The sequence below is a fragment of the Larus michahellis genome, chromosome Z (assembly GCF_964199755.1).
Source record: "Larus michahellis chromosome Z, bLarMic1.1, whole genome shotgun sequence".
Taxonomy (NCBI): Eukaryota; Metazoa; Chordata; class Aves; order Charadriiformes; family Laridae; genus Larus; species Larus michahellis.
This window is the reverse complement of record NC_133930.1, coordinates 11320057-11346013: the sequence shown is the minus strand read 5'-3', so window position 1 is coordinate 11346013 and position 25957 is coordinate 11320057. Positions and strand designations below refer to the sequence as shown.

The 25957-nt window shown below is 47.6% G+C and overlaps 1 protein-coding gene across 1 annotated transcript; it reads left to right on the top strand.

Moving 5' to 3' along the window:
- Positions 1–523: 523 nt before the first annotated feature.
- Positions 524–24106, top strand: VCP (valosin containing protein). The gene is made up of 17 exons (XM_074568980.1): positions 524–858; positions 6912–7023; positions 7399–7571; positions 9724–9866; positions 11587–11717; positions 13831–13962; positions 14398–14500; positions 16342–16475; positions 16725–16860; positions 17909–18021; positions 18663–18827; positions 18938–19060; positions 20153–20365; positions 21611–21919; positions 22804–22959; positions 23084–23238; positions 23644–24106. Exons 1-17 carry the CDS (start codon positions 842–844, stop codon positions 23747–23749), a joined length of 2421 nt encoding a protein of 806 aa, XP_074425081.1. The 5' UTR covers positions 524–841; the 3' UTR covers positions 23750–24106.
- The last annotated feature ends 1851 nt before the right edge of the window (positions 24107–25957 follow it).

The following is a 25957-nucleotide window of genomic DNA, read 5'->3' as shown; positions in this document are numbered from 1 at the left end:
CATCCCCGCAGTTCCTCCTGGGTGAAGCCGTATTCCCGAAGGATTGGCGCAGACCACATCCCCTTTTTCGAATAAAAACCTCCTTTTAACGTTTTTCTGTGCCCTTTTTCCGGAGCGAGACTTTGGAGTCCCGGCCGCGGAGCTGCTCTCAGCCCCGAGGATGTGCTCTGTGTCCGTGGGGGACCCCTTGACACCCCCTGATCCTTCCCCCCTGCCCCGCGGCTGTGACTACGCGTGGGACCCTGCCGGCTGGGCCCGGCCCCGCCCCGCCCCGCCCCGCCCCGCCCCCCGAGCTCCCGCCTCCCGCAGCTTCTGATTGGCTGGAGCTCCGGCTCCCCTTTCCTGCAGCGCTAGCCAATCGCCAGGCGAGGTTAACCCGGATGGCCGGCGGGGCGGGGCTTCACGCCCGGATTTTCCCATTGGTGGGTTTTTGCCCCTGTTGCCCGGTAGAAGAGCCGCGGCAGGAGCGGCGCCGCGATTGGCTGGCGGGTGTCGCGCTTGGCTCATGACGATTGGGCAGGGCGAAGCAGAGGGGCGGGGCGGAGAAGGCAGAGCGCTCGTTCTTTTTTTTTCCCCCTTCGTCCCCTCTCACCGTTTCCTCCTCTCCCATTGGCTGAGACGCTGGCGCGGCGGAATTTCCGATTGGTCAGCGCACACTGTTGCTAGGCAGGAGAGGCGGCGCGGGGCGGAGCTTCCCCCTGGGATGAGTCGGCTGTGAGGTTCAGTCAGCGCGAAGCGCCCCGACCCGCCGCCGCCCGCCCGAGACCCGCCGCCCGCCGCCGCCGCCCGCTCTGAGGAGCCGCCGCCGCCCGCCTCCCCTCGCCCCTTCCCCCCCAGCGCCATGGCCTCGGGATCCGAGTAAGTGCAGGCCGCCCGCCGGCAGGCCGCGGCCTAGGCCCTGCTGCGGCGGCGCTGGGCCCGGCCCGGCCTAGCCCGCCTCACCTCGCCTCAGCACGGCCCGGCGGCGGGCCCGACCCGTCTCACCGGGTCACGCAGGGCCTGAGGAGGTGAAAGCGGTGCCGGGAAGGGGGATCGGCCGTTCCCTGCCGCCCCTGGGACGGGCCTCCCCGGGAAGTGTCGAGTCATGCGGGGGGGGAAGGCGAGGCCTGGCTGGGCCGGGCCTCCCGCTGGGCCCCGGCCGTGCCCCCGCCCGCGGCCTGGGGCCGCCTGCCTGCCGTGCCCCGGCGCGGCCCGGGCCCTCCCGCCTGGGCTAGGCCTCAGCCAGGGAGGGCTTTGTCTTCCAGGCCCCGGAGCGGCTGGCGGGGCAGCGAGGAGTGGAGAGGGATGTCCCGGCCCCCTCCCCGCAGTGGCCCTCGGGCCGGGGCTAGCAAGTGACTTGGCATTAGCAGAGGCAGACATGTTGTGCCGGGCTGGCCTCCGTGGCAGCTGAGGCAATCAGCTATATTTTTGTCTCCGGTGTCTTGCCTCACTCCGTTCTCAGTTCCAGGCTGAGGATCATCTTTCATCCTCGTCAAAAATGAGTTGAGTAATAGTGGTCTCTCTTGGCTTCTAGCCCGTATGCACAAGCCACTTCATTGCCCCTTGAGAAGAGTAAAAATAGAACTTAAAGATAAATTTCCCAAATCCAGGAACAGCTTGAAGTAACTTTCTTGGCCTTGCCAGAGGCACTTTCGGTCTCTTTAAAGTGTCCGTTGTTTATGTTCACCTTTTCTTTTGCAACTTCTGAAATTCAGACTTGCTTAGTCCTACTGAGTCAGTTCCAGCAAGGTGTGCCAAGAGTTCAGTGTCCATGGTGGAGTTTGGGATGGAAGCGATGGTCTCGGAGGCATATTTTGCAGATGGGCAGGGTGAACAGTGTCTTTAAAAAGAAATTTCAACTTCAGCAGAGTTGCTTTCACCACACAAGAATCAACAAAAGTTACCCTGCGACTGGAAAAGAGTTACTTTTTAGTTGCCATTTTTGGGTCAGTGCCGTTGGCAGCCATCTTGCTGAATTGAGCTTTAGCATAGGGAGTAGCGTTGCAAGAGCTAATAGAGTGCTATTTTTGAAGGGATTCTCGTTTTCATGTACCTACCTGTCTGAAACAGTTTGAGAACTTGGCATCTCAAGCATGGGTATGAACTCACCGCTTCATTGTCATGTGCTGTTCCAGTAAGTGGCTGCAATCATTGAATACTTTACTTGTTTGCTTCCATGAATAAAATGTTTCGTGCATATTTTTTTTAATACCTACTAGTTCAGTCTATAACGTGAATGTTCAGGGTGGTAAGAAACTACTGACAGGTTTTATCGCAGAAGTGAGTTCCTGAGGATATTGTTAAAAAGGCACACTAGCACAGAGGAGGCATGACTGTTTTCACTTTCATTATTGCAGCTGGAATCAGTTTGAGTCATTGCCTTTTCACTGTTATTTTAGCATAGGCTTGTAGGAAGAACTTCTTTCCCTAGTTTCATTGTAGCTTCAGAGGTTGGTACTTGTTTTCAGAAGAATCACTAATTGGTAATTACTTTCTGCCCTTGCTCTTCGCACCATCCAGCATAATGCATAGCCTCTGGGCGTTATCACATGCTGAATGAGGGGAGCTCTGACACAGAGAAAAAGGATGGAGTGATGTAAGTGGTAAAAAGTCTCCCCCCCCCTCCTTCCCTCTGTCAAATGGGGCTCTTGGACTGCTTTACTGAGAGAGAAAAGGGGGCTGAGAATGGGAAACAGGAACCTATTTATTGTTGGTAATTAGGACTAGTAGATATTTGCTGCAATTTTATTGATGTCTTGCGCTTTATATGCAAGCTTGGCCATTAGCTGTGCTGGGGATTATGTCCTCACTTCTGGCCTCTGTCTAGGGGCAGGCTTGGTGCAGGCTTTGAATTTGCTTTTAATTCCAAAACGGCTCTAAAGCTACATAAGCAAGGCGTTCGACATGGTCTCCCACAGCATCCCCATAGAGAAGCTTAGGAAGAGTGGGCTTGATGAATGGACAGTAAGGTGGATAGATAACTGGTTGAAAGACAGAGCTCAGAGGGTGGTGATTAGGGGCACAGAGTCTAGTTGGAGGCCAGTGACTAGTGGTGTTCCCCAGGGGTCAGTACTGGGTCCAGTCCTCTTCAATATATTCATCAATGACCTGGCCGAGGGGATAGAGTGCACCCTCAGCAAGTTTGCTGATGACACAAAGCTGGGGGGGGGGTGGCTGACACACCGGAAGGCTGTGCCACCATACAGAGAGACCTGGACAGGCTGGAGAGTTGGGCAAAGAGGAACCTTATGAAATTCAATAAGGGCAAGTGTAGGGTACTGCACCTGGGGAGGAATAACCCCATGCACCAGTAGTGGTTGGGGGCTGACCTGCTGGAGAGCAGCTCTGTGGAAAGAGACCTGGGAGTCCTGGTGGACAACAGGATGGCCATGAGCTAGTAATGTGCCCTTGTGGCCAAGAAGGCCCATGGCATCCTGGGGTGCATCAAGAAGAGTGTGGCCAGCAGGTGAAGGGAGGTCATCCTCCCCCTCTCCTCTGCCCTGGTGAGGCCACAGCTGGAGTACTGTGTCCAGTTCTGGGCTCCCCGGTTCAAGAAGGACAGGGAACTGCTGGAGGGGGTGCAGCAAAGGGCTACTCAGATGATTAGGTGACTGGAACACCTCTCTTATGAAGAAAGGCTGAGGGACTTGGGTCTCTTCAGTCTGGAAAAAAGACGACTGAGGGGGGACCTTATCAACACTTATAAATACTTAAAGGGTGGGTGTCAGGAGGATGGGGCCAGGCTCTTTTCGGCGGTGCCCAGAGACAGGACAAGAGGTAATGGACACAAACTTAAGCATAGGAAGTTCCACCTAAACATGAGGAGGAACTTCTTTACCCTGAGGGTGGCAGAGTCCTGGCACAGGCTGCCCAGAGAGGTGGTGGAGTCTCCAACTCTGGAGACATTCAAAACCCGCCTGGACGCGTTCCTGTGCAGCCTGCTCTGGGTGATCCTGCTCTGGCAGGGGGTTGGACTAGATGATCTCCAGAGGTCCCTTCCAACCCTATGATTCTATGATTTTGTGTTCAGTTTATCTCTTTGTTGAGTCAATGAAAGAAAGGAGCGAGGGGGGAAGTGTGTGAGAGAACTGACAAAAGGGGTGAGTAGGGGATATGATCTAGAGGATTTGCACCAGGCGGTCTCTGACAAGAAACTCATTGAGGAGCTTTAAAAATTACCTAGGTTAGCTGTCTGTCCTGCTGTTTGCCAAAGTTTACCAGCACACATAGGGAAGTTGGTGGGAGAGCGCCCCAACCCATGCCTTAGGCTTTCCTGCTTGGTAGTTTCAGTTTGGGCTCTCCTTCCCTGATGCACAGATGCTGGAGATAGTCTGAGCGTGGTTGAGGTGCACAGACATATTTTGCTCCGTCATCTCGGTTACAGCATGAGGAACCCCCAGGAGAGACGCAATGAGGGCAAATGGCGATGATAATAATTGCTACTGGAAGATGGGTAGCGCTTGTCTCTCGAAGTCCTTACCCTTGTTTGTAGGGGAAATAATATCATTTTCCTGTGTAGCTGACACGTAATTTCATAACACCTTTGTTTCTTTATCTGCAGAACTGTCAGGTCAGATAACTGAAGCTGACCCTGTGCATTTAGATGCCTGCGTGCTGTTTCTTGGAGATGTTTATTCCATTTTTAATGCCTCCAAGCTTTTTGATTGCTTTAAGTGCAGTAATGTAGTGACAACATTGATCCAGCCCTCCCTTCTTACTTAGGAAACTGTAGATTGAGTTCTTCAGTACTAAAACTTTTTTCTCACATTCAGCAAAACCAAGTGGACCTCTTCGTGTGCCCTTCAGCACTGCTGTGTGCCAGGACGTATCTGAACGTTATTTCCAGATTTATACAGCTTTTGGTTTATTGACAGTTTTGGTCCAAAAGCTTCCACTTGCTGCCCAATTTTTTTATTTTTATCTTGTGTCCCAGGCTGTGTTTTAGGCTGCAGGGCAGTCTCTGCATCCCGAGGGACAGCCACGCAGTTTCAGTGACAGTTTATGTAGCCAAAGTCTGGCAGTGGTTTCTTATCAAAAGGCCTTTGGATCCACATCTTATATGCAGAGGGGTATGAGTTACATTCACACTTTGAACAGGCTAAATAGGAGTATTGTTTCTTTCTGGTGTCCCTTAGTTCAAGTTTTAAAATCTACCTGCTAAATTAATCTCCAGTGTCCAGGAGCTAATGCTGAGGCCAGGTGCTTATAAGTAGGTTGTTGGTTTTAACCACTGTTTTAACCACGAGATCCTGTCTGTTCTGACAGTGTATTGGTTCAGTTTTGTTATTGCTCGTCTACTTTTCCTGGAAACCCCAGACCTTTTAGGACTCTACAGAGGCCGCATTTTAGGTTGAAGATGGAGTTCATGAGCTCTTTCTTGGATGTATCTAGCAGCCTTTCTTGTGTCTTTTTGGCTTCAGAGAATGGATCTGTGACATCTGACATTGAAAAGGATGGATGTTAATTTCTTACCTCTTGCACTCTTTAATGAAGAGAGGGAAAACATGACTTTCTCAGTGCTGGCAGTCCAGGAAAGACGTGTTTTACAGCTCCTCCTTTTGTTCACTTAAAATAATGTTACGTCTCATTTCCGACATGTTTCCTATGCTACCAGGGCTTATGCAAAGCTTGGAAACCTCTTGGAAACAAGCTGGCTGCCCTCGTAGGCTTGCTTGGTATTGTTCCCTCTTTTAAGTGTCAGATAAAGGACCCAATACACGTAGTCTATCTTGGAAAAACCTCTGTCTTGAGGGGTGGGAGGACCTGGGGTAACGTCACACTGTAGGCAAGTCCCCCCTCTCTGATGGACTTCTAAAAATGCAATGAGCGTGCCAAGTGACACGCTGCTGCCACAGTCTGTGTTCGTGCTGTGTAGCTGGTTGCTCTGCCACTTCCACTCAAGTGATTTCTTCTGGTTATTTTGTCCCTAAAAGAGCGAAATGGAGCCAAAGTGTATGGCCAACACCGTTGTGCACAAAGCTCCCTACTCTTTGCCGGTGCTTGCTGCTTGCTTAGGAGAAAAGAAGACTTTATTTTCTTTTCTTTGTCAGAATCAAACCAAATTGTGCAAGGTTTTCTGTTATGTTGTTGGTCACTGGCACATTTGGAATACTTGGAGAAAGTAGTCAGGCACCCAAGGGAAGTTAGAACAGTCTGCCACTGTTGTGGCAGCTTCCAAGAGCTCCTCGGGAATCAGTTGGTTCACATTCATATTTACTTCATACAGTGAATTATGTGCTGCATTAGATTTTAAAGGAAATTATTTAATCTTCCTCTCTTCCATTTCTTTGGTGTTTGATTTGCTCCATTTTGTCAAGTCAAACAAATTATCTGTCATATTTGTTGTGGTGTAGTGAGGTAGAGCTGCAGGGACTTTGATATGAAGGTACTATGGAAAGGTGCTTATATCCTAAAAAGAAAACACCGTTTTTCATGAGTACTTGAATATTTCTACTGGCTTGCTAGGTTTAACTAATAGGCCTTGACAGGCTAAACTCTTACAACTCTTCCTGTCAGGGGAGCTGCAGCATTGTCCTTTAATTCCCCTATTTATCTGGGATTTGACACCAAATAGACTTGAACTTTGTTTCTGTGGCAGTGGTTACATGTGATTTCCATGAGTCTGACTAATTCTTTTAGGAAAAACATCTTGCAGTCAGCAACATCTCACAGGCCACTTCTTTTCATAGATAGCTTCACAGCTATTTCCATTTGAGGCTAGTAAAGTAGTTATATTTACTGGCAGAAAACATTGTGCTTTGAACTCCTGCAGCTGATGCCTGGCAAAAATGTTCTCTTTGTCTTACAAACAAGTATAGTTTCTAAAAGACAAGACAACAAAGAAAACTGTAGAAAATGGAGATGAAAACGGGGGTGGCTGGAAAGGGGGGAGCAGTATCACTCAGCCTCCTAACTTCTGTTTTCTTCACCAGTTCTAAAGCGGATGACTTATCGACTGCTATTCTGAAGCAGAAGAACAGGCCCAATCGGTTAATTGTTGATGAAGCCATCAATGAAGACAACAGTGTTGTGTCACTGTCCCAGGTGCGTCATCTATAATAGTAAAGCATTTAATCTGGTAATTTGCAAGCTGTTGCTGTGTATTAACTTGAAATGTAACTTTGCAACACGAGTCTACATATTTGTGTCACAAGCTGCAGCTGTTTCTTGTTTTCTTGTTTCCTAATACTCTTCCATGATAAAATGTATTTTGATTCTCAGTTTTGTAGGATTCACTTGAGCTTGCGCCCTTAGTATGGGTTCAGAATTAGCTCTTGACCATTGTAGTGGGAACCTCTGTCGTTGTGGATTTAGTACATCACTTCCAAGATGTAATTCTTCAAAGTCAAGTAGCTCTCCTTCAAATGCTCGAATTCTTGTTTTGTCAAGAGTTTGTTCTAATGCTGTTGCTGTTTACAGGCAAAAATGGACGAATTGCAACTGTTCAGAGGAGACACCGTCCTGCTAAAAGGGAAGAAGAGGAGAGAAGCCGTCTGCATTGTTCTCTCAGATGATACATGCTCAGATGAGAAGATTCGCATGAATAGGGTTGTTCGCAACAACCTGAGAGTGCGCCTGGGTGATGTGATCAGGTGAGAACTTGTTTGCTGACTGTTGCATATCTCTGGCTTGCCTAAATAATTTGTGCACTGGCTCTGAATTGTGTGAGTCAGTAACAGAGGCAGGATCTGCAGGAGGTATTTTTATGTCTTCAGGAGCAGATCGCAGAAATGTATTGAAGTGTGTGTCTTGCATCAGGGATTGCTGTTTACTTTTGCATGTGTTTCCGTCTGTGTGCATATTCAGGTTAATACTAAAAAATGATGCTAAAGATCCTTGAAGTCTCTTCAAGACTTTTATGAGCCCACGTCCTGTCATTACATTGAGTGGTTCAGTTATCTTACTGTTGTCACAGTCATCTTCCCAAATTTGCATTGTCGGGGAACTTGCAAATTTTTCTTGTCTACATTTTTAATGTCCACAGTGTTAACTGTGGAAAGCATCAAGCAACTTTGTAATTGATCTTGTAGTATCTGAACTGCCCTGTGGCAAACAGAAGTTAAAACTTGCTAGAAATGAGTGACAAAACGGTGAAGCAGTCAGATAGCAAGATTAAAAATCCCTGAAGAAGGTTTATATTCTGATTTTTTTATAAAAATAACCTTAAAATTAGGAATGCTTTAAAAGCGTTTTGTTGTGCAATGCTTGCAGAAAGTATTGGGAAATCATTGAAGTATACATCTTGGCTTATGGGAAACAGATTCCATTCTGTAGTGGGAGTGAGGGGAAATACATACGAGCATTTCTTAAACATAAAAATGCAAATATTCAGGCTTAAATACGGGAGGGCTGACAGCTCCTCCTCCAGAGCATCTTCCTAATCTGGAATATCCTGCATGTTAGGGGAAAATTGGAGGCTGGTTTCTGACACTAGGCTTCCTGAGGTGATATCAGGAGAAAGCTTTAAATGAAAAATGTGCTTTGTACAAACATTGTAGAGGAGAGCAATGAGCCTGTTCACCCATCTCTCTACCACTAGAAAATACAAGTGGTGTTTAAACACCACTAATTGGAACAGAATAGTGCTTTGAGCCGGTCTGTATATTTAAAATAAAGGTGAATCCTGACTTTAACGTGATGTGGGGTTACTGTCTAGTAATTTCTAGTGTGACAGTTCAGCCTGTGCTCTCCCCTTCTCTGCTGGGACTGTGTCCGTTGTGGTTCTCAGCCATCCAGATGTGTTACCAATTGTCGTAGCTTTGCTGCATGGGTCAGAGAATTTTCTCACCTCTTGTCCTCAAAGTTTTTTTTGCTGATTTTAACTGCTTATTATGTTACTTTCTGTGGCCTGTTTTCTGCCAAAATGCAGATTCATGTGCTTATCACTTCCTGCTTGTGGTTTGTCAACTGTTTTCCTTCTGGCGTAGTCTGTCTCTTTACCGTTCTGCTGCGTTGTCTCTGTAAAGCATGTGGTGGAAGAATCTATTAAGAGTCTTGAGCAGTCACGTATGAAAAGTTGCATACTCAGCTGCAGTTCCATGTTGGCTTTTCTTACCTGGCAAAGCCAAGTTGAGCTTTCTGCCACAGCTTGATACTCCGAGCTATTGCTACGGTAGGCCGTTGGCCTACACTGTAAAATAATAGCTGAAGTGTTTATTTAAAAAGGGGGAAAGAGCCCTCAGACATAAATGTCAGCCTCCACAAAGCGGGACTGACAGACACATGGCCGTAAGCTGGTTACCCCTGGTTAGTACTGTGAGTGCCTCTGTTCAGAATCAGGATTATCAGCAACAGGGGCTCTGGTCTCTGTAGTAGGTTATGAGAGAGTGAGGAAGGAACAAGAGCTTTCCCCAGCTCCCTTTCCTTTGTAGTTGGTTCAGCAGTAGCTCCTTCTTGAAACAAAAGTTAGCTTGTGACACTTGCAGGTCTTTAGTAACTCACGAGTGTGCTTTAGGAGTGGTGAGAGGGGCTACAGAAGAGCAGGAGGTAGGAAGAAAGTATGAAACTCCCCAGCAGTCTCGAACAGGGCTGAGAAAAGTGAAGGAAAGTGTGTGTTGCAAAGACTGTCTCTTGATGGGCATGATTTTTGCCTTGTCATTATAGAAATATTCTTATGCAAGCGGGAAGTCTCACCAGGGCTTTGGAGGGTCCTCTCTGGCATTTGTACTGGCCTGGGAAGGGGCATCACTGCCTTTTCCATAAGTCCAGCATGTTATGGCTAACTGGAGTTTTCTTCTGTTGCAGCATCCAGCCTTGCCCAGATGTGAAATACGGCAAACGTATCCATGTGCTGCCAATTGATGACACAGTAGAAGGGATCACAGGGAATCTGTTTGAGGTCTATCTCAAGCCATACTTCCTGGAAGCATACAGACCCATCAGGAAAGGTAATAGCACCTGTTATTGAAGTCTGATGAAAGCCAGTGTGAGCTAGTCCTGAGACTGAATAAAGAGAATTCATAGGAGCTTACACAGATCTCTATGAAGCATTAGACTGACATCTGTAGAGTGAGATTTTGCTGGTGCTGATTTATTTTTTTCCTGATCTTCAGAAGAAAGGGTGATTTCTGTTGCTGCTGGCTTGCAGAGCAGCTTGGTAGTCCTCCTGCGTATTTTTGCTAGATAAGATGGGAAAGCATCAGAAAAGGCTCAGGTAGGACGCAGGAGAAAATCTCATTAAACTAAGTTGCTGCCACTTAATGGGATTGGGGAGTTGCCCACATATTAATCAATTGGTTGGATATACCAGCTGGCACCCTGACTAAATTCGCTTCTTCAAAATAATTTGATTAATAACTGGGAGAGTGCTTAGAAAACCAAATGCGCTTTTAGAGTTGTGCCAGTAGCACTTCTGCTGGAACAGATAGGACCTATGTCCTGGTTTGAGGTAAAATGGAACGAACTTTCTGTTCAGTAATTTTACTTCTTAGCTAAGCCTCTTCTAACTCTCTGAAATTAACAGCATGTTGTGCCGAAAACGGTTCATTCTCAGAGTGATGAGACCAATGATTACAGTTTGCGCCAAGGAATGGTATGCAGAGAGGCTCTTGCTTATACTTATTGCTATAACAACCAAGGTTAGCTAATTTCATTATTTGCCTCATTGGAGGGTCATAAATGGAAAATCGTAGAGGGGTCCCACCCACGGGGAGGAGCAGACAGGACAGGTGACCCAAAACTGACCAACAGGGGTATTCCATCCCATCTGCCCCTTGCTCAGTATAAAAGCTGAGGGATCAAAGGGTCAGCTCTCTTTCTTCAATGTCTGATGAGGACCCTGTCTGTTCATCTGCCTTTGATCCCGATCTGTGGGTTCCTGACTCCAGCTCTGGAATCCAGTTCCCACCCATCACTGAGTCCGGTCTGGGACTTCCCCAGTGCCTGCCAGTGACGTCATCCTGGGAGCTTAATACGGTTTTGTATAAACTGTATATATTTCATTATTTTCCTTTTTATTTTATTATTAATATTTCATTAAAGTAGTTTAATTTCTTCTAAACTTGTAAATATCTTTGTCTGTCCTCCTCCTCTCCATGTACGAGAGGTTGTGGGGGAGCATCTGTTGCCGGCCATTGGCCAATTTGACCAAAACCATGACAACCTAATACAATAAAAACACAGGTTGAAGTTATTCAGTTTTGGTAGCCCATTTTAGCCAGGAGTCCTAGTGCAGTATTAAATAGTATTCTGCTTCTGGAGACAACCAGTTATAAGTAGCAACAACTAGTTATAATAACTTTAAAATGAAATTTTATGTTAGGTCTTTTTGCCTGTTTTAGAAGTGTTAAATTGAAACTTAATGGAAAAGAAATGTGATTCCGTGCCTTTGTGTTTTGTATTTAGGCAGAGTATTATTTTCTATTGTTTCCTGGTTTTGTTTGCTGTTTGTTACTGGGTGAAATTTGAGAACTTCAGCTGCTGCATATCTAAACGGTGCTTGGGTAGTACATTCAGCTCTGGAGTTTCAAATGCAGAGCAGTGTTAAAAATGCCAGCGGCGTATGCCTGTGTAACCCACTTCCTTGTCCTCTGGGGCTGCTGGTAGTACAAGGGTTGACATTTTGCAGATGTCAATTGCAGCAGGCAACTAAAGTGTGGGGTTTTACAGGTGACATCTTCTTGGTGCGTGGAGGGATGCGTGCAGTGGAGTTCAAAGTGGTGGAGACAGATCCAAGTCCATACTGCATAGTGGCTCCAGACACAGTGATCCATTGTGAAGGAGAGCCCATCAAACGAGAGGTGAGCAGAATCCTGCCATGTGGTTTTCCTACTGAATCCCTTATGTCCGAAATCTGTTTCTGTGATAGTCCTTGAGAGCAGCAGTGTTTGCAGTTCATGTTTTGGCATTTTGTGTATTGAATGTAATAGTTAGAAACTCCAGTTTTGTGAGATGAGCTGCTGCAGAAGGTAGTCAGAGAAATGCACTTCCACTGTCCTTCCTCATATGCTGAGTGTAGCACCTCATAGCACCAGTGCATAGGTTTGCTGATGAGTTGCCATATTTTGGCAGCAGCTGGTTTTGCATCTGCTTCCAGATAACTCATGCTGGATTTAGATACATCTTTTAATTCCAAAGTTCCCTTGACCCATAGCAGGGAGGGTTTAAAAAGTTGCTAAATTTCTTGCCACCTGAAAAGAAAGCAGTTAATGCTTTTTCAGTGAGAAATTTGAAATCTCAAAATCATTCATTTAAAAAAAAAAATCCCCAGTCTTTTAAGGTATCTAACCTTGAGCCTCCCAACTTGAAGCAGTTGGTGTGGCTTCTCTGTCAGGTCTTGGCCACCTTTCTATTACAGAGTAGGAAATCTCAGAGAAATGAGCTAAGGTGGTTGTATATTCCATAAAGTAAGTGCCTGCAAATCTGTGTGAGTGCTGGTTTGTAGTTAGCTGCCTTCTGAAAAATTCGTCTCGTATGTGACACTTGTGAGACTATGTCTGGGCACTGGATGAGTCCAGTTTGGGCTCTTTGTGACACAGCAGAGACAAACAGGAGCAAGTTCAGCCAAGGCTACCAAAATGATGAGGAGCTGGAGGTCAGAATGACTGAGGAGGGGCTGGGTGAGTGGGATGATGGAGCCTGTAGAAGGGAAGGCTTACTGGCAGCTGCTTGATGGGAAGGGGTAGATGACGAGGCTTTTTTGAGAGCTGTACCCAGGTACAGGACTAGAGGCAGTGACATAAGCTGTATCAAGGGAAATACCAAGTAGGTACTAGGGAAAAGGTTTTCCCCAACCTGCTGAGGTGGTAGTTCCTGTTTGTGGGGCTTGGACTGATCTCCTCTGAGATTCCAGGCTGTGTTATTTTATTATTTTAGTGTGGCCTAATGTTACAGATAACTAAGGCCAGTAGAGATTTGGACAGCCAGATGAATGGTTGCTGTAGAGCTTTACTGGAAGAGCTGATTACAGTTAATCTTACCTGCATGTCTGGATCTTAACATTCTCTCTTAATTTGAGTCAATGTCTGACAACACTGTGTCTGAGAACTGTATGATAACCAGAGTATGTCAGGTAGTTAGAGGTATCATAGAATCATAGGGTTGGAAGGGACCTCCGGAGATCATCTAGTCCGACCCCCTGCCAGAGCAGGGTCACCTTAGAGCAGGTTGCACAGGAATGCATCCAGGCGGGTTTTGAATGTCTCCAGAGATGGAGACTCCACCACCTCTCTGGGCAGCCTGTGCCAGTGCTCTTCACCTTCAAAGTAAAGAAGTTCCTCCTCATGTTTAGGTGGAACTTCCTATGCTCAAGTTTGTGTCCATTACCTCTTGTCCTGTCTCCAGGCACCACTGAAAAGAGCCTGGCCCCATCCTCCTGACACCCACCCTTTAAGTATTTATAAGTATTGATGAGGTCCCCCCTCAGCTGCCTTTTTTTCCAGACTGAAGAGACCCAAGTCCCTCAGTCTTTCTTCATAAAAGAGGTGTTCCAGTCCCCTAATCATCTTGGTAATCATCTTGGATCATCATCCAAAGGGTCAAATCACTTACATTTTAAGGAATAAATGTATTTTATACTGAGCTTCGTTATCTATTGCAGTCTTTGTTAGCCATCAGAGGGTCACAGAGCTTGTTTAGCATTAAAGTCTGTAGGGAACCTGGCAGCAGAGGCTGTCATTGAAAAGGATGGGCTTCAGTGAGGTCTAGGTACGTACATGCAGTTCCCTTCATATGTCTGGGAAGACAGAGCTAAGAAACAATCGTAGAAGACATGAGGAAGACTTGAAAGTGAGAATCTCAAGACAGCAAAGAAATGGCTATGAGCAAAAACCGGATTCCTGGCTTCTGTATACTGGGAGGGGTTGTTAAACTATTGTTTTCACTCGCATGTTTAATACATTTCCTTCCGGATAGGATGAAGAGGAGTCACTGAATGAAGTTGGCTATGATGACATTGGTGGCTGCCGGAAGCAGCTGGCTCAAATCAAAGAGATGGTGGAACTTCCACTCCGACACCCTGCGCTCTTCAAGGCCATAGGGGTGAAGGTAAGTCCCCGTGTGCTCCAGGTAGATGAGTGGGCTAGCCCTTGCACATGTCTCTTAGTCTCAGAGGTTTATGAGGCATTGGCAGGGGCAATAAGTAATTTGTGGGCTTTTTGTGGTTGTGGGTGTAGAAAAGTAAATTTCTTTAATGCTGCTGTTAGGAAAGCGTTTCCTTACATGTTCTGGACAGACTAATGTATGGCAACTTGTAAAGCAGAGTGATGCTTTGAATCAGCGCTGTCAGTTACTGTCACGGTTTTTGTTTGTGTGTCATGCAGAACAGTAAGGGTGTTGATAGCAATGCTGGGATGGCAGCTGTTGCATGAGTTTGCATCACAATTTCGGACTGTCTTTATCAAATGGTTACAATTTCACTGTGAAGCTGCTTAGGCATAGAGATACTAGCTCACCACCTAAGCCCCTTGCCTTTGTCCTCAGCCTCCACGTGGGATCCTGCTATATGGTCCTCCTGGCACTGGTAAAACACTGATTGCCCGAGCAGTGGCCAATGAAACGGGGGCTTTCTTCTTCCTGATCAACGGTAAGTTTTGTGGCTGCTTTGGCTGCAGATCTGCTGCGTGGTCGTTCATCCATCCATGCATCCATTTTATGGTAATGAATGGTGTTAATAGGGCTTGTAGAGCTAAATTGTCTCCCTGACATCCTTCCTTACCTCTTTCAAGTGTGCCTCTGGGGACATTTGGAGGCTATTTGTGTGTAAGCTTCTGTAGTGGCACTTCCCTTAAGCTTGATTGTGTAGTAGCAGGGTGGTTGGAAGACAGCTCTGTGACGCAGGGACTTGGACTCTGTCTGGGTGTTCATTTATGTTGGTGAGGGCAGAGCTGGGAGTGAAATGCTGAGATTATTCTAAGTATATGGGTGCAGGACATTTGTTTCTGTTGCTGCCACCACGTTCCATTCAGAAAAGCAGCCGGTGTGCTGTGGATTTCTCTTTCCCCTCAAGTGAAGCACAAGACCTGTTTTGTTTCACATAACATTAATTGGGAGGAACCTTCCTGAAAACTATAATTGAGTACCTTGGGACATAGATACAAGTGGCAGAACCTCCTGCTGATAACTCTCACCGGTAGCGGCTGAGATGGTTACTGGTTTATGTCCAGTAAGGACCAAATTCTGATTTTTCCTTGTTGCTTCTCTGTCCCATTTCACAGTCATTGCTGGAATAACTGAACGTTTGTACTGAAGGAGTGCTGCTTTGCTTTCTGATTTCAGAAAGCATAGACCCATGAAGGCAGTAATAGCAAAGGATTGTACAGCACAGGATAGCGGTGACCAGCAGTAGGGAAGGAACTTGCTTTGTATCTCAAGATACCCGATGTAAATGGGCTGGTTTTAACCATATGTCGCCCTTGTCATGTACATCTTAAGTGTGTGGAAGCTGTCACTGAATGCTAATGAGCCAGACGTTTCTTTAGACACTTGTATTGCATAATAAAAATAACAACGTCAGAGTTAGTGATGTGTTCTCTGTCTGCTGGTCCTAAGAACGGAGCTGCTGGCATTGTTGTAGACAGAGCTGGTACGAACTGGTGAGATACCTGTAATAAAACACTCTCAGTACCTGCCCACGCCAGTGGCTCTGCAGCTGGTGCGCTTCAGTCCGCTATCAGCTTTGTACTCCTGAGGGTCAGGTTTCTTTTTCTAGGATCTTTTAGAAGCATACTCTTCATAACCACTCCCATCAGCATCATGGAAAAATCTGTTAAAACAGAGTACATCTGTAAGCCTGCGCTAATGTTCAGCAGTTGCAGGAGATCTCAGGGGAATGCTGTCCTTCCTTCTGGGATTGATGTGCTTACTTATTTTGGGGGTTTTTTTTGTTTATTCTTTGAGAGGAAATGGGATTTGGGTTTTTGCTTTGTTTTTTTGGTTTTGTTTTGTTGGTTTTTTTAAAAATCATTTATAGGATCTTACAGAGGTAAATGTATACCTGTGTAGTGTAAGCTAAAGACAGCTTCAGTATCTTACAGCTTTTTCCTTCCCTACCCTGATAATTCATCACCATATAATTTGATTGCTTCTCTTGCAAGCTAGGACTGGCATTAACAGTGTGTGGTGGCACATTACAGAGAAGCTCACCAAGTGTGAAATAGGGTAAGGAAAGAGGCAGCTAAAGGTAGCTCATTGACTAGTGCTGCATTCTGTTAGAGTGAACTAAAAACACACCAGAATAATGATAGAAAGTAATTCCTCATGCTGTTCTTGCCTGTTCAGATGCAAATTTAGTAAACTCAGTTGATAGTATTTGCTTTGGCTTGAAGTATAGATTCTCCCATGTGAACATTATACTAAAAAAATTCATCTGCATGCCTTGAGGCTAGCTGCCTCTCCTCTGGGTGCCACAGTGCTGCTGTTTTTCAGGTCCTGAGATCATGAGCAAACTGGCTGGTGAGTCTGAAAGCAATCTGAGAAAAGCCTTTGAAGAAGCAGAGAAGAATGCTCCTGCCATCATCTTCATTGATGAACTGGATGCCATTGCTCCTAAGAGAGAGAAGGTAAAGAAAGCCTGTAGAAGATAAAGTAGTACATCCTTTTTGGTAGCAGCTGGTGTGGATCTCTGCCTTTGACTACTGGGTAGAGCAGTATTTAATGCCTGATTTCAGTTGGACATGAGAAGAATCAGATATAGTTCACAATGTTTCTTAACAGCTCACAGCTGTCTTATCTGTCTGCTGTGGTGCAGTAGTAGCTCCTGTGCTGTGCTGTAGGGCTTTTGGTCTAACCACTGCTTTCTCTCTCTATAGACACATGGAGAGGTGGAACGTCGTATAGTGTCTCAGCTGCTGACTCTTATGGATGGACTGAAACAGAGAGCACACGTGATCGTTATGGCAGCTACTAATAGACCTAACAGCATTGACCCAGCACTCAGGCGATTCGGTAACCACGATTGCAGCCTCTCTTGTGTATCGCATACATGGTTACAGGATTGGAAGGATTGAGCAGAAATTAATACTAAACATCCTCTGTGTGTTACATAAACTATTGGCTTGAATCCATCTGCTTGTTTGAAATTCATTTCTATGCTTCCAGCCTTTGGTATCATTTTTTGTGCCGTGTTAGGTTAGAACTTGTAGAAGTAAAAAAATACTTTGAAGTGGAAAAGTGTGCTAGCCTCCATTAGTTGAAGCTATTTCAGGACACACTGAAAGAATAAATGTTTAAAGGGATGTTCATGCCTTTTGGCATGAAGGGTTGCAGAAGGCTTTGAATTGTCTGATTTCTCTTACTTTTATTGGTGAAGTCTGGTAATTTCTGAGATTCAGGTTTTCAAAACTTTGCAGTGTGACTGAATGTCTGGTGTATGACCAGTTGGTAAGGTCTGTAATAGCAAACCAGTCAAATACGTAGGGGAAAACAGCCTCTTAAATGTGTAGTGAGGCATTTTAATGCACAGCTATGGCTAGAGATAAATGATAGGTGTATGTACCTCAGTTAATATTGCGGTAATACTTGGGTTTCCTGCCTCTCCAGATACTGGGGCAATTCATGTTTTTCACCACTTGGGTACTGCTATGAAAGTTGTGAAAAATTAAATCTTTCAGTATTTGCAGACTCTTGTGATTAGTACATAAAGGTAGAACTAAATAAAAACGTTTCGTGGTATGTTGGTTCAGGGAAGCATATTTTTCTGAAACTGAGGCTCGGAAAAAGTTACTAGAACAGCAATCCTCTGTGTCGTATAATCTTGAACTCTAGTTAATACAGTAGTCTCACTTTCCTTAAATGGCTTAGGCCTTTCCTCCTTCTCTCATCTGACTCTGCTTCTGTGCTGATAGGTGCTGCAGAGAAACCCAAAGCTCTGGCATTTTCTGAAATTGTATGTGTTTGTGGCTTGTCATCATGTTGTTCAGTCAGAGGAAGGCAGGAACTGCAGCCCCCCTAATTCGCAGGGTCAGCAGCTCAACATATGTTTTGTACTCCCCAGGTCGTTTTGACAGAGAGGTGGATATTGGTATTCCAGATGCCACTGGGCGCCTGGAGATCCTGCAGATCCACACGAAAAATATGAAACTGGCTGATGATGTGGATCTGGAACAGGTGAGTGGCATGCTATGAGGAAAGCTTGTCTCTGCAGACAGACGTTCCCAGTGCTTTGTTTTGTAGTGGAAGAGTTGTTAAGGCTTGATCGCATAAATGTAGTTGATCATTTAGGACAGCGAGAAACTGGGGGAACATGTGTTCTCTGAGTTTCCTTCTGAGTAGTTTACCAGTGACCAAAAATCCTCACTCACTAGTCAAGAGTGGCATGGCTAAGTGAAACAAATGTGTATCAGACCAGTCTGGAAATGCCTTGCTGCTGTCCTCCTGGGTTTGTTTTCTATGGCATTCTCTTTAAATATAAAGCGAGCCTGAAACAGCTCACACAGAGCTGTGTGAGCGTTGTGGTGACACTGGACACCACATGTAACCTGGATGTTTCCTGTAATCTCTGTCCTGAATGAAGAACTGCAGTCCTCAGGGTTATTGTTCTGCACACCGTCTGAATTCCTATTGCGGAACAGTGGTGTCTTTGCCTGTTAAATATGTGGTAGCACTCGTCTTGAATCCCTACCAAGGCACTCCTGTTCCTGTCCTCCAGAGCTTTGTTGCGCTTCCCAGTGAGTGACCAAAGCATTGCATTGCCCTTGCAGAGCGCTTGCTTGTATCCCTGTGAGTCATAGTCAGTGCTCTGCTTTCAGGTGGCAAACGAGACCCATGGCCATGTTGGTGCTGACTTGGCTGCTCTTTGCTCAGAAGCTGCTCTTCAGGCTATCAGAAAGAAGATGGATCTCATAGACCTAGAAGATGAAACCATCGATGCTGAAGTGATGAACTCGCTGGCTGTGACCATGGATGACTTCAGGGTAATGCAGGAGTGCCCCTCTTTCTTTTGGGTGCAATGTCTAATTGTTTATCGGAAGCAAGTGAACATAATGTGTTAGAATTCATATAATGCCATTTCTTCTAACGATAGTGGGCTCTGAGCCAGAGCAACCCTTCTGCTCTTCGGGAGACTGTGGTGGAGGTGCCACAAGTTACCTGGGAAGATATCGGTGGTCTAGAAGATGTAAAGAGAGAACTCCAGGAGCTCGTACAGGTAAGGGTTTCCAACAGATTTTTGCCTAGTCGGCTTGAAAAATAATTATAATAGTAAAATCCAGAACAGTTTCAGATTCCTGTTGGGCTGTGAACAGGGTAAATGCAGAGGTTTTTATGGTATTTGCTTGTAATGGACTAAAGGTACCATGCTGTCCACCTTAGTGAACTTGGAGAGGAAGGTGCTGGGAAGCAGCATCAGGCTTTCCTTAGCTGAGTCTACGGTGTCATCTTGGGTGGGTGTTGTGCTACTTGCAGAAACAGCAGCAGTTCTGCTTCTTTTACATGGAGATCAGCAGTGGCACCCCTGCTGAGAATCATCTTATGTGGTGGCTTTATATGCCAGAAAGCACGTGGAGATCCTCATGCAGAGAGCCTCTGAAGGGCTTCCCATCAGCATTAGCACAGGGACAGGTGAGAAGTAATTGTGAAGCCTTCTACAGAGGGAAAGACTAGAATGAAAAGTCATGAATGGTCTGTGGAAACTCTACATTTCCTGGTTTGGGATGGTTTGGATTTGATACATTCCTGCTTTCAGTTGGCACTGTAGAGGCATCCTGTCTGTGAATAAAATAATCTAATTTTCAATCTTATTTTCTGATGTTAAAATCATCACCTATCTCTGACCTCATTGCTGAGGATAAATGCTCACATCAGACACCTTGCCCGTCTCTGGAGAGCAGAGCGAATTGGTTAGATAATGAGCTGTTCCTTTTTGCTTCTGCAGGGCAGAGGGAAGTTGGGGTTAAGTGTGCTGGAAAACTACCTGAACTGGTACTTAGTTCTTAGAGGTAATTAGGTTGTTTAAGGCAGCTTTCCAATTTAGCTGTGGTGCTTTTCAGACCAGTGTCCTTGTAAAAACTCCAGTGGCACTGAATAGGCAGGATCTTGTGTTTAACCCACCAGAAATCTCAGGTAATGTTTCTGGTAGGAGGAGAAACAAAACTGACCCAAGATGTCCCTGCCCATGGCAGAGGGTTTTGACTACATGATCTTTGAAGGTCCCTTCACATACAAACCATTCTGTGATTCTAAGGTACATGCCGGTTCTGGCCTATCATGAGAGGGGTTTGTTTGTTTTGTTCTCCTTCAGTATCCTGTGGAGCACCCAGACAAATTCCTCAAATTTGGTATGACCCCATCAAAAGGGGTTCTGTTCTACGGGCCACCTGGTTGTGGTAAGACACTGCTGGCCAAAGCCATTGCCAACGAATGCCAGGCAAACTTCATTTCCATCAAGGGGCCAGAATTACTCACCATGTGGTTTGGCGAGTCTGAAGCCAATGTGCGCGAGATCTTTGACAAGGTACGTGTTTCTTCTACTCCCTGTGTTTTTGCTGAGGTACCCCCAGAACTTTGTATCCACTGTGTCTGGCTTACTGGCCTGGTTCTTGTTTATGTCTTTTGTGTTTTTCCCACTTGCATTGACAGCAGGGCCTGATGTTAGGAAATTAATACTCTTTGGCAACATAACTATTTAAACTTTTTCTCTGGCTGCAGTTTGTATCTGTTGTTACCAGATGATAAATGCCCCGGTGCCTTAGCAGTGAGGCTAGCGTTAGGATGTCATAGATACCCTCCACATCCCTGAAAAACTTACCGACACATCGTTAGCCATCACCATCTACAGATTTTCAGAACATCCTGTGGGTTCTTGTCCTACAGTATACATGGATTAGAAAGGAGCCCACTGCTACTGCTCTGTAGATACTGGCACCTCCTGTCCCAGAGGTGTCTGCATGGATTATCTTGGGAATCCTTGCTCTGGTGGTCGGGGAACATGCTGACAGAACGAAGTTGGAAGGACAGCAAGAGAGAAAAATTTAGGTTGGAAAGGAAGCCCAGAGGCCACCTAGTCCAACTGTTTGTCCAAAGCAGGGAGATAACTTGGAAATTTGATCAGGTTGCCCAGTGCCTCATGTTCTGAACATGTGCTAAAGGTGGAGAATCCCTGACTTCTCTGGGCCTGTGTGCTAGTGTTTGAGCACTCTCACTGTGAAGAATTCTTTTCCTTTTTTCTAATTGGAAGTTTCTTTGCAGCCGTCTGTGCCTGTGGTCTTTCATCCTTTCATTGCACACATCAAAGAAAGATCTGGCTCCCTTCTTCTATACTAGTTTTCCTATAACTACCCGTTAGGTATCTGAAGACAACGGTTGGATTTCCCCCTTCCATTGGATGTATCTCTCTCCTGCTGACACTTGAGTGCCTAAGTAACCAATTGACATCCACAGATACTGCAGGGAGAGTTCTAGTCCAGGCAAATTGGCTCCAGCTTTCCCTGCCAGGCACTGGAGTTACCACCCTTCTCTTCTGCCTGATTCACAATGCCCCCAGCTTTGAGGGAATTCAGCTTGTTGTTCAGGAGAATTTAATTGAGGGTGTGTGGCACAAGACTGTTCTGGAGCAGCTCTTCCAAGCTCTCCTTGCAGCAGCAGTGCTGCAGTACTCCTCTGAGCTGCTTTAATGGCAGGGGAGACTTAGTGTGAAATCAGTGTGCTCCTCACTGGGTGATATTAACATGGAGTAATTATTCCCATTTGCTTCTTGCAGGCCCGTCAAGCAGCCCCTTGTGTGCTCTTTTTTGATGAGCTGGACTCCATCGCAAAGGCTCGAGGTGGGAATATTGGCGATGGTGGTGGTGCTGCAGACCGGGTCATCAACCAGATCCTGACAGAGATGGACGGCATGTCCACCAAGAAGAATGTCTTCATCATTGGTGCCACCAACAGGCCAGACATTATTGACCCAGCCATCTTGCGCCCCGGCCGCCTGGATCAACTCATCTACATCCCCCTGCCTGACGAGAAGTCCCGGGTTGCTATTCTTAAGGCCAACCTGAGGAAATCGCCAGTTGCCAAGGTAGGATCTGCGACCTGACTGTGTGCTGCATGTGCTCCTCACAAGCTGGGAACAGAGCAGAGGGCTTGTGGCTGCTCCACGTGGTACGGAGCTGGGAAACCTTCAGTCCCTGAAGGACAGAAATGAAGAGGTAGGGGCAGGCTTGAGCTCTGAGGCTAGGTGTCAATGACACTAGGTGTCGGTGTGTGAGCACAGCGGGTCTCTGTCACATAGTGGAGCTCTGCCCACGGTGTGGGAACAGGAAAGCCTGTTATGGCACAGTGGAAACGATTCCTGCTCTCTGAAAGAAAAGTAAATGTAGAACATGGGGGTGGGAAAGGAAATTGAAGAGGAAGCTGTGCAGTTAATTGTTGCTGAACTCTGTTGTAGGCAAGAGCTGTGTCCCTTGCCTAGGGAGCAGGCAATAATGCAACTGATAGTTAATCAGAGAAAAGCAGATGTCAAGTGAGAGCTCAAGTTTTTTTGTGCCAAGCTTAGGTTTTTAGGTACTGTTGGGAAGGAAGGCTTCAAAGGAGGCTGCAGTACTAACCCCTTAGTTGAGGGGAAGGAGGAGGACGTTGGTGTTCTTGGCCTGCCTGTGCCCCGTCTCCATTTCCAAGTTTCATTTGATTCCTAATACTGAGACGTGAGCAAATCATATGTGAAATCCACAACTGCAGAGGCTTTTACAGCTGCTTCTTGGCTTCTTCCTGGGTTTGTGGGGAGCGTGGCCTGCCTTTGTGTGTGGTTAACTTTTCACAGAAACAAGAATCTTAACAGTTGATCTTCTCAAAATTGGGCAAAGTTAAGTCCGAACCTTGGTACCATGGGATCTGAACCCCTCTCACTGTGACCTGAGGTCATAAGGTGTTAAGGAGAGACGTCTCTTGTGTTTTTTTCACTAGGATGTCGATCTGGATTTCCTAGCTAAGATGACCAATGGCTTTTCAGGGGCTGACCTGACAGAAATTTGCCAGCGTGCCTGCAAACTGGCAATCCGTGAGTCCATCGAGAGTGAGATCAGGCGAGAACGCGAGAGGCAGACCAACCCTTCCGCCATGGTGAGTGGTCTGCCCCAGTGTCCCTCTCCAGCCCCTGCCTTGGCGGGCATTGGAGCATCCTGGCCTGGAAGGGAAGGCTGTGGACAGAGCATGCAGCTCACCTGGGCCCTCTGTCCTGCTGCAGGAAGTGGAAGAGGATGACCCGGTTCCTGAGATACGCAGGGACCACTTTGAGGAGGCCATGCGCTTCGCTCGCCGCTCTGTCAGTGACAACGACATCAGGAAATACGAGATGTTTGCACAGACTCTACAGCAGAGCCGCGGCTTCGGCAGCTTCAGGTAACTGTGGGGGAGTGCGGGGAGGACAGTGTGGCTCAGCCGGCCGCAGAGCAGAGCACCCAGGCAGCTTTCTGCCAGATTCTGGGTGACAAACCCCTCTTCCACTGCAGTTTCCCATTCTCCCCAGCATGTACAGCAGCCAGTAGACAAGGTGGTGGGTGTAGGCTGTGCTGCGGGTTGGTTGTAACTGCTCTATTAGTGGTCAGCCCTTTTTTCCTGTAACGCAAGCGACGTCCAGCAGCTGCGTGAGCCTTTTGCATGACCCGCTGTAAGGATTCATCCTGTTTCTCTTGCCTGTCCTACATGGCACTGGGGTGTTGGCGTGGAGGGGAGGGGATGGCACTGAGCTGCGAGGAGGCTTCTGAACAGCGTCTCTTCTCTCCCCTTCTGCACCGCTGCATGCAGGTTCCCATCAGGTAACCAGGGCGGTGCTGGGCCCAGCCAAGGCACAGGAGGTGGCAGCGGGGGCAACGTGTACAGCGAAGACAACGACGATGATCTCTACGGTTAACTCGCTGTCCTCGGTGGACCAAACTCCAAATCAGGCCACGTTGTATGGGGAAAAATCCAATGTTCAATGGACTCTCGGCTTCTTCATTCCTCAGTCAGAACAGTGTAGCTGTACGTCAGACTTTGTACAGGGAATGTTTTCTGCACACACCAATCCAGACTGGTGTTCGGTTGGGAGGCAGACAGTGTATTAACAAGGAGGGGAACCAACTTAATTTCTGAGAAATTTCTGTTCTAGTTTATGTGGCAGAATCAGCAGCTTTAGCAAAGGGTACAACGCTAGCCTGTATAAAAAAAAAAAATCAAAACAAAAAAACAAAAATAATAAAAAAAATAATAAAAATCCCACAAAACTCTAGCCAGGCCCTGGCAGTTCCTTTGTGTGGTGGTGGCGTGGTCTGTAAACCCCTATCCCAGCACTCCTTGCTCTGGTCGAGTCCATCTGTCTGTGCGCTTCCCTGCTGCACGCCACGTTGCTTTTTTTCTTAACCCCTCTTAGCTCCGTTAACAGAAGAAATCGGTTTGGCAGGGTCTCTCCCCGGCCCCGCCTTGGCAGGAGGCACTGAGTAAGACAGCCTGGCAGCAGGTACCTGGTATTGCTTTTCCAATGCTGGGTGTGAGCTGTCGGATCTCCTCCTGCTTTGGCTCCTCGGCAGCAAAGGACTTCTCCGGCCATCCCTGTCTCAGCCCTGCCTGAAGGCAGCTGCGAGGGGGATTCATGGGTGCGGGAACTGAAGGTTTCTGCTAAGAGGGTTAAATGCAAGCTTGTGGGAGAAAGATGCCCCAGCCTTCTGGGGCTGAGCCACGCTGGAGATGGCAACCTCCATCCCCCAGCAGGAGGTGTGTGGGGCCCGGGTGGTGGCAGTTTCTGCCCCAAAGCCTGGTAGATCTTGGAGGGCTCCAGATCAGTTGGATTTAATGGGAGAGGGGAGCCTCAAAATGTCAGGACAGGACTGTCTGTGAGAGGGGGCTTGTGCGTAGCAGCGGGGAGAAAGGCACTGAAATTGGGAACGCTGTGTTTAAATAGCACAGCCTCCTGCTGGGGTAGGAGGCCACGAAGGGCCCTGGGGAGGGGGGGCAGCTCTGGTGCTCTGTCCTACTTCAGAGCTCTCTGCCAGCACCGCTCCTGCCCTGTCCTCATCCCACCTCTTGGAGAAAACGCTGCTGCTGGCTCTTGCGGGGGATGATCGTCACCTCTTCCCCTGGCAGTGGGGTTGAGGAGGGGAGCGCTGGTGCCTCCCCTGCCCTTTTTTTTGGGTTACCTGGCACCTGGAAGCTCTGCCGGCACACGGATGCTGGCTTTGCTTGCCCAGTGTGAGCCTGAGGGATGCAGCTCTGGCCAGGGCGGGGAGGAACCAAGAACCGTCTGCTTTCAGGCCCTTGGGAAATGGGAAAGGGCTGCTCTGCGCCCACTCCAGGAGCTCCAGGACCCTCCCCAAAACCTTTCCCAGCTCTGTCACGGTGTGGGTTTCTACCTTCATGCCAGTTTGGGACCGTGACCGCCCAGCTAGGGCTGGGGGAAGATCCGTCCTGGCACCTCTGTGTGGAGGCCGGGGCAAACAGGACGTGGGACGGCGGAGTGCGTGTCCCAGCTCCCGGCAGCCCGAGTCTTCCCTGCTGCCTCTCCTAATTGGAAATGCTAATTAAATCCAGCAGGAGGGCTGCAAAACCTCAGTCTTTTTTTTTTCTTGCTGCCTGTGGGAGATGGCTCCTGGTGGGGACAGCACCCATGGGAGCTCCAAGAACACCCGCGCCTGCCCTGGGGGGCTGAGGGTGTCCCCCAAACCAGCACCTGCAGCAGCCCCAGGGGAGCAGTTGGCACCGGGGGCTGGGTTTGGCCCCAACCCATGTCCCTGTCCAGGGGCCACCCCCCCAGCAGACACCCCTGGGAGCTGCAGGGGCAAAAGCCTTCCTGTGGCACCCCCTGCCCAGCAGCTTGCTGGGGGGACTGGGAACCCCAAAGGTGTGCTGGGGGGAGGAAGGTGCTGGTGATGGGGCTTGCCCTGGATGGTATGGGGTCAGCGAGGGGGCAACTGAGGACAACCCTTTCATCGCCACCTTGGGCAGCATCTCCTTGTTGAAGTTCAGCAAGGACAAGCGTAGGGTGCTGCAGCTGAGGAGGAATAACCCCATGCACCAGTAGAGGTTGGGGGCTGACCTGCTGGAGAGCAGCTCTGTGGAAAGAGACCTGGGAGTCCTGGTGGACAAC

Bases quoted from the DNA above. Each gene is read 5' to 3' on its own strand.
- VCP (XM_074568980.1), top strand. The intron at 14,501-16,341 runs GTAAGTTTTGTG...GCTGTTTTTCAG, and splicing joins TTTCTTCTTCCTGATCAACG to GTCCTGAGATCATGAGCAAA. The intron at 20,366-21,610 runs GTACGTGTTTCT...TGCTTCTTGCAG, and splicing joins TGCGCGAGATCTTTGACAAG to GCCCGTCAAGCAGCCCCTTG.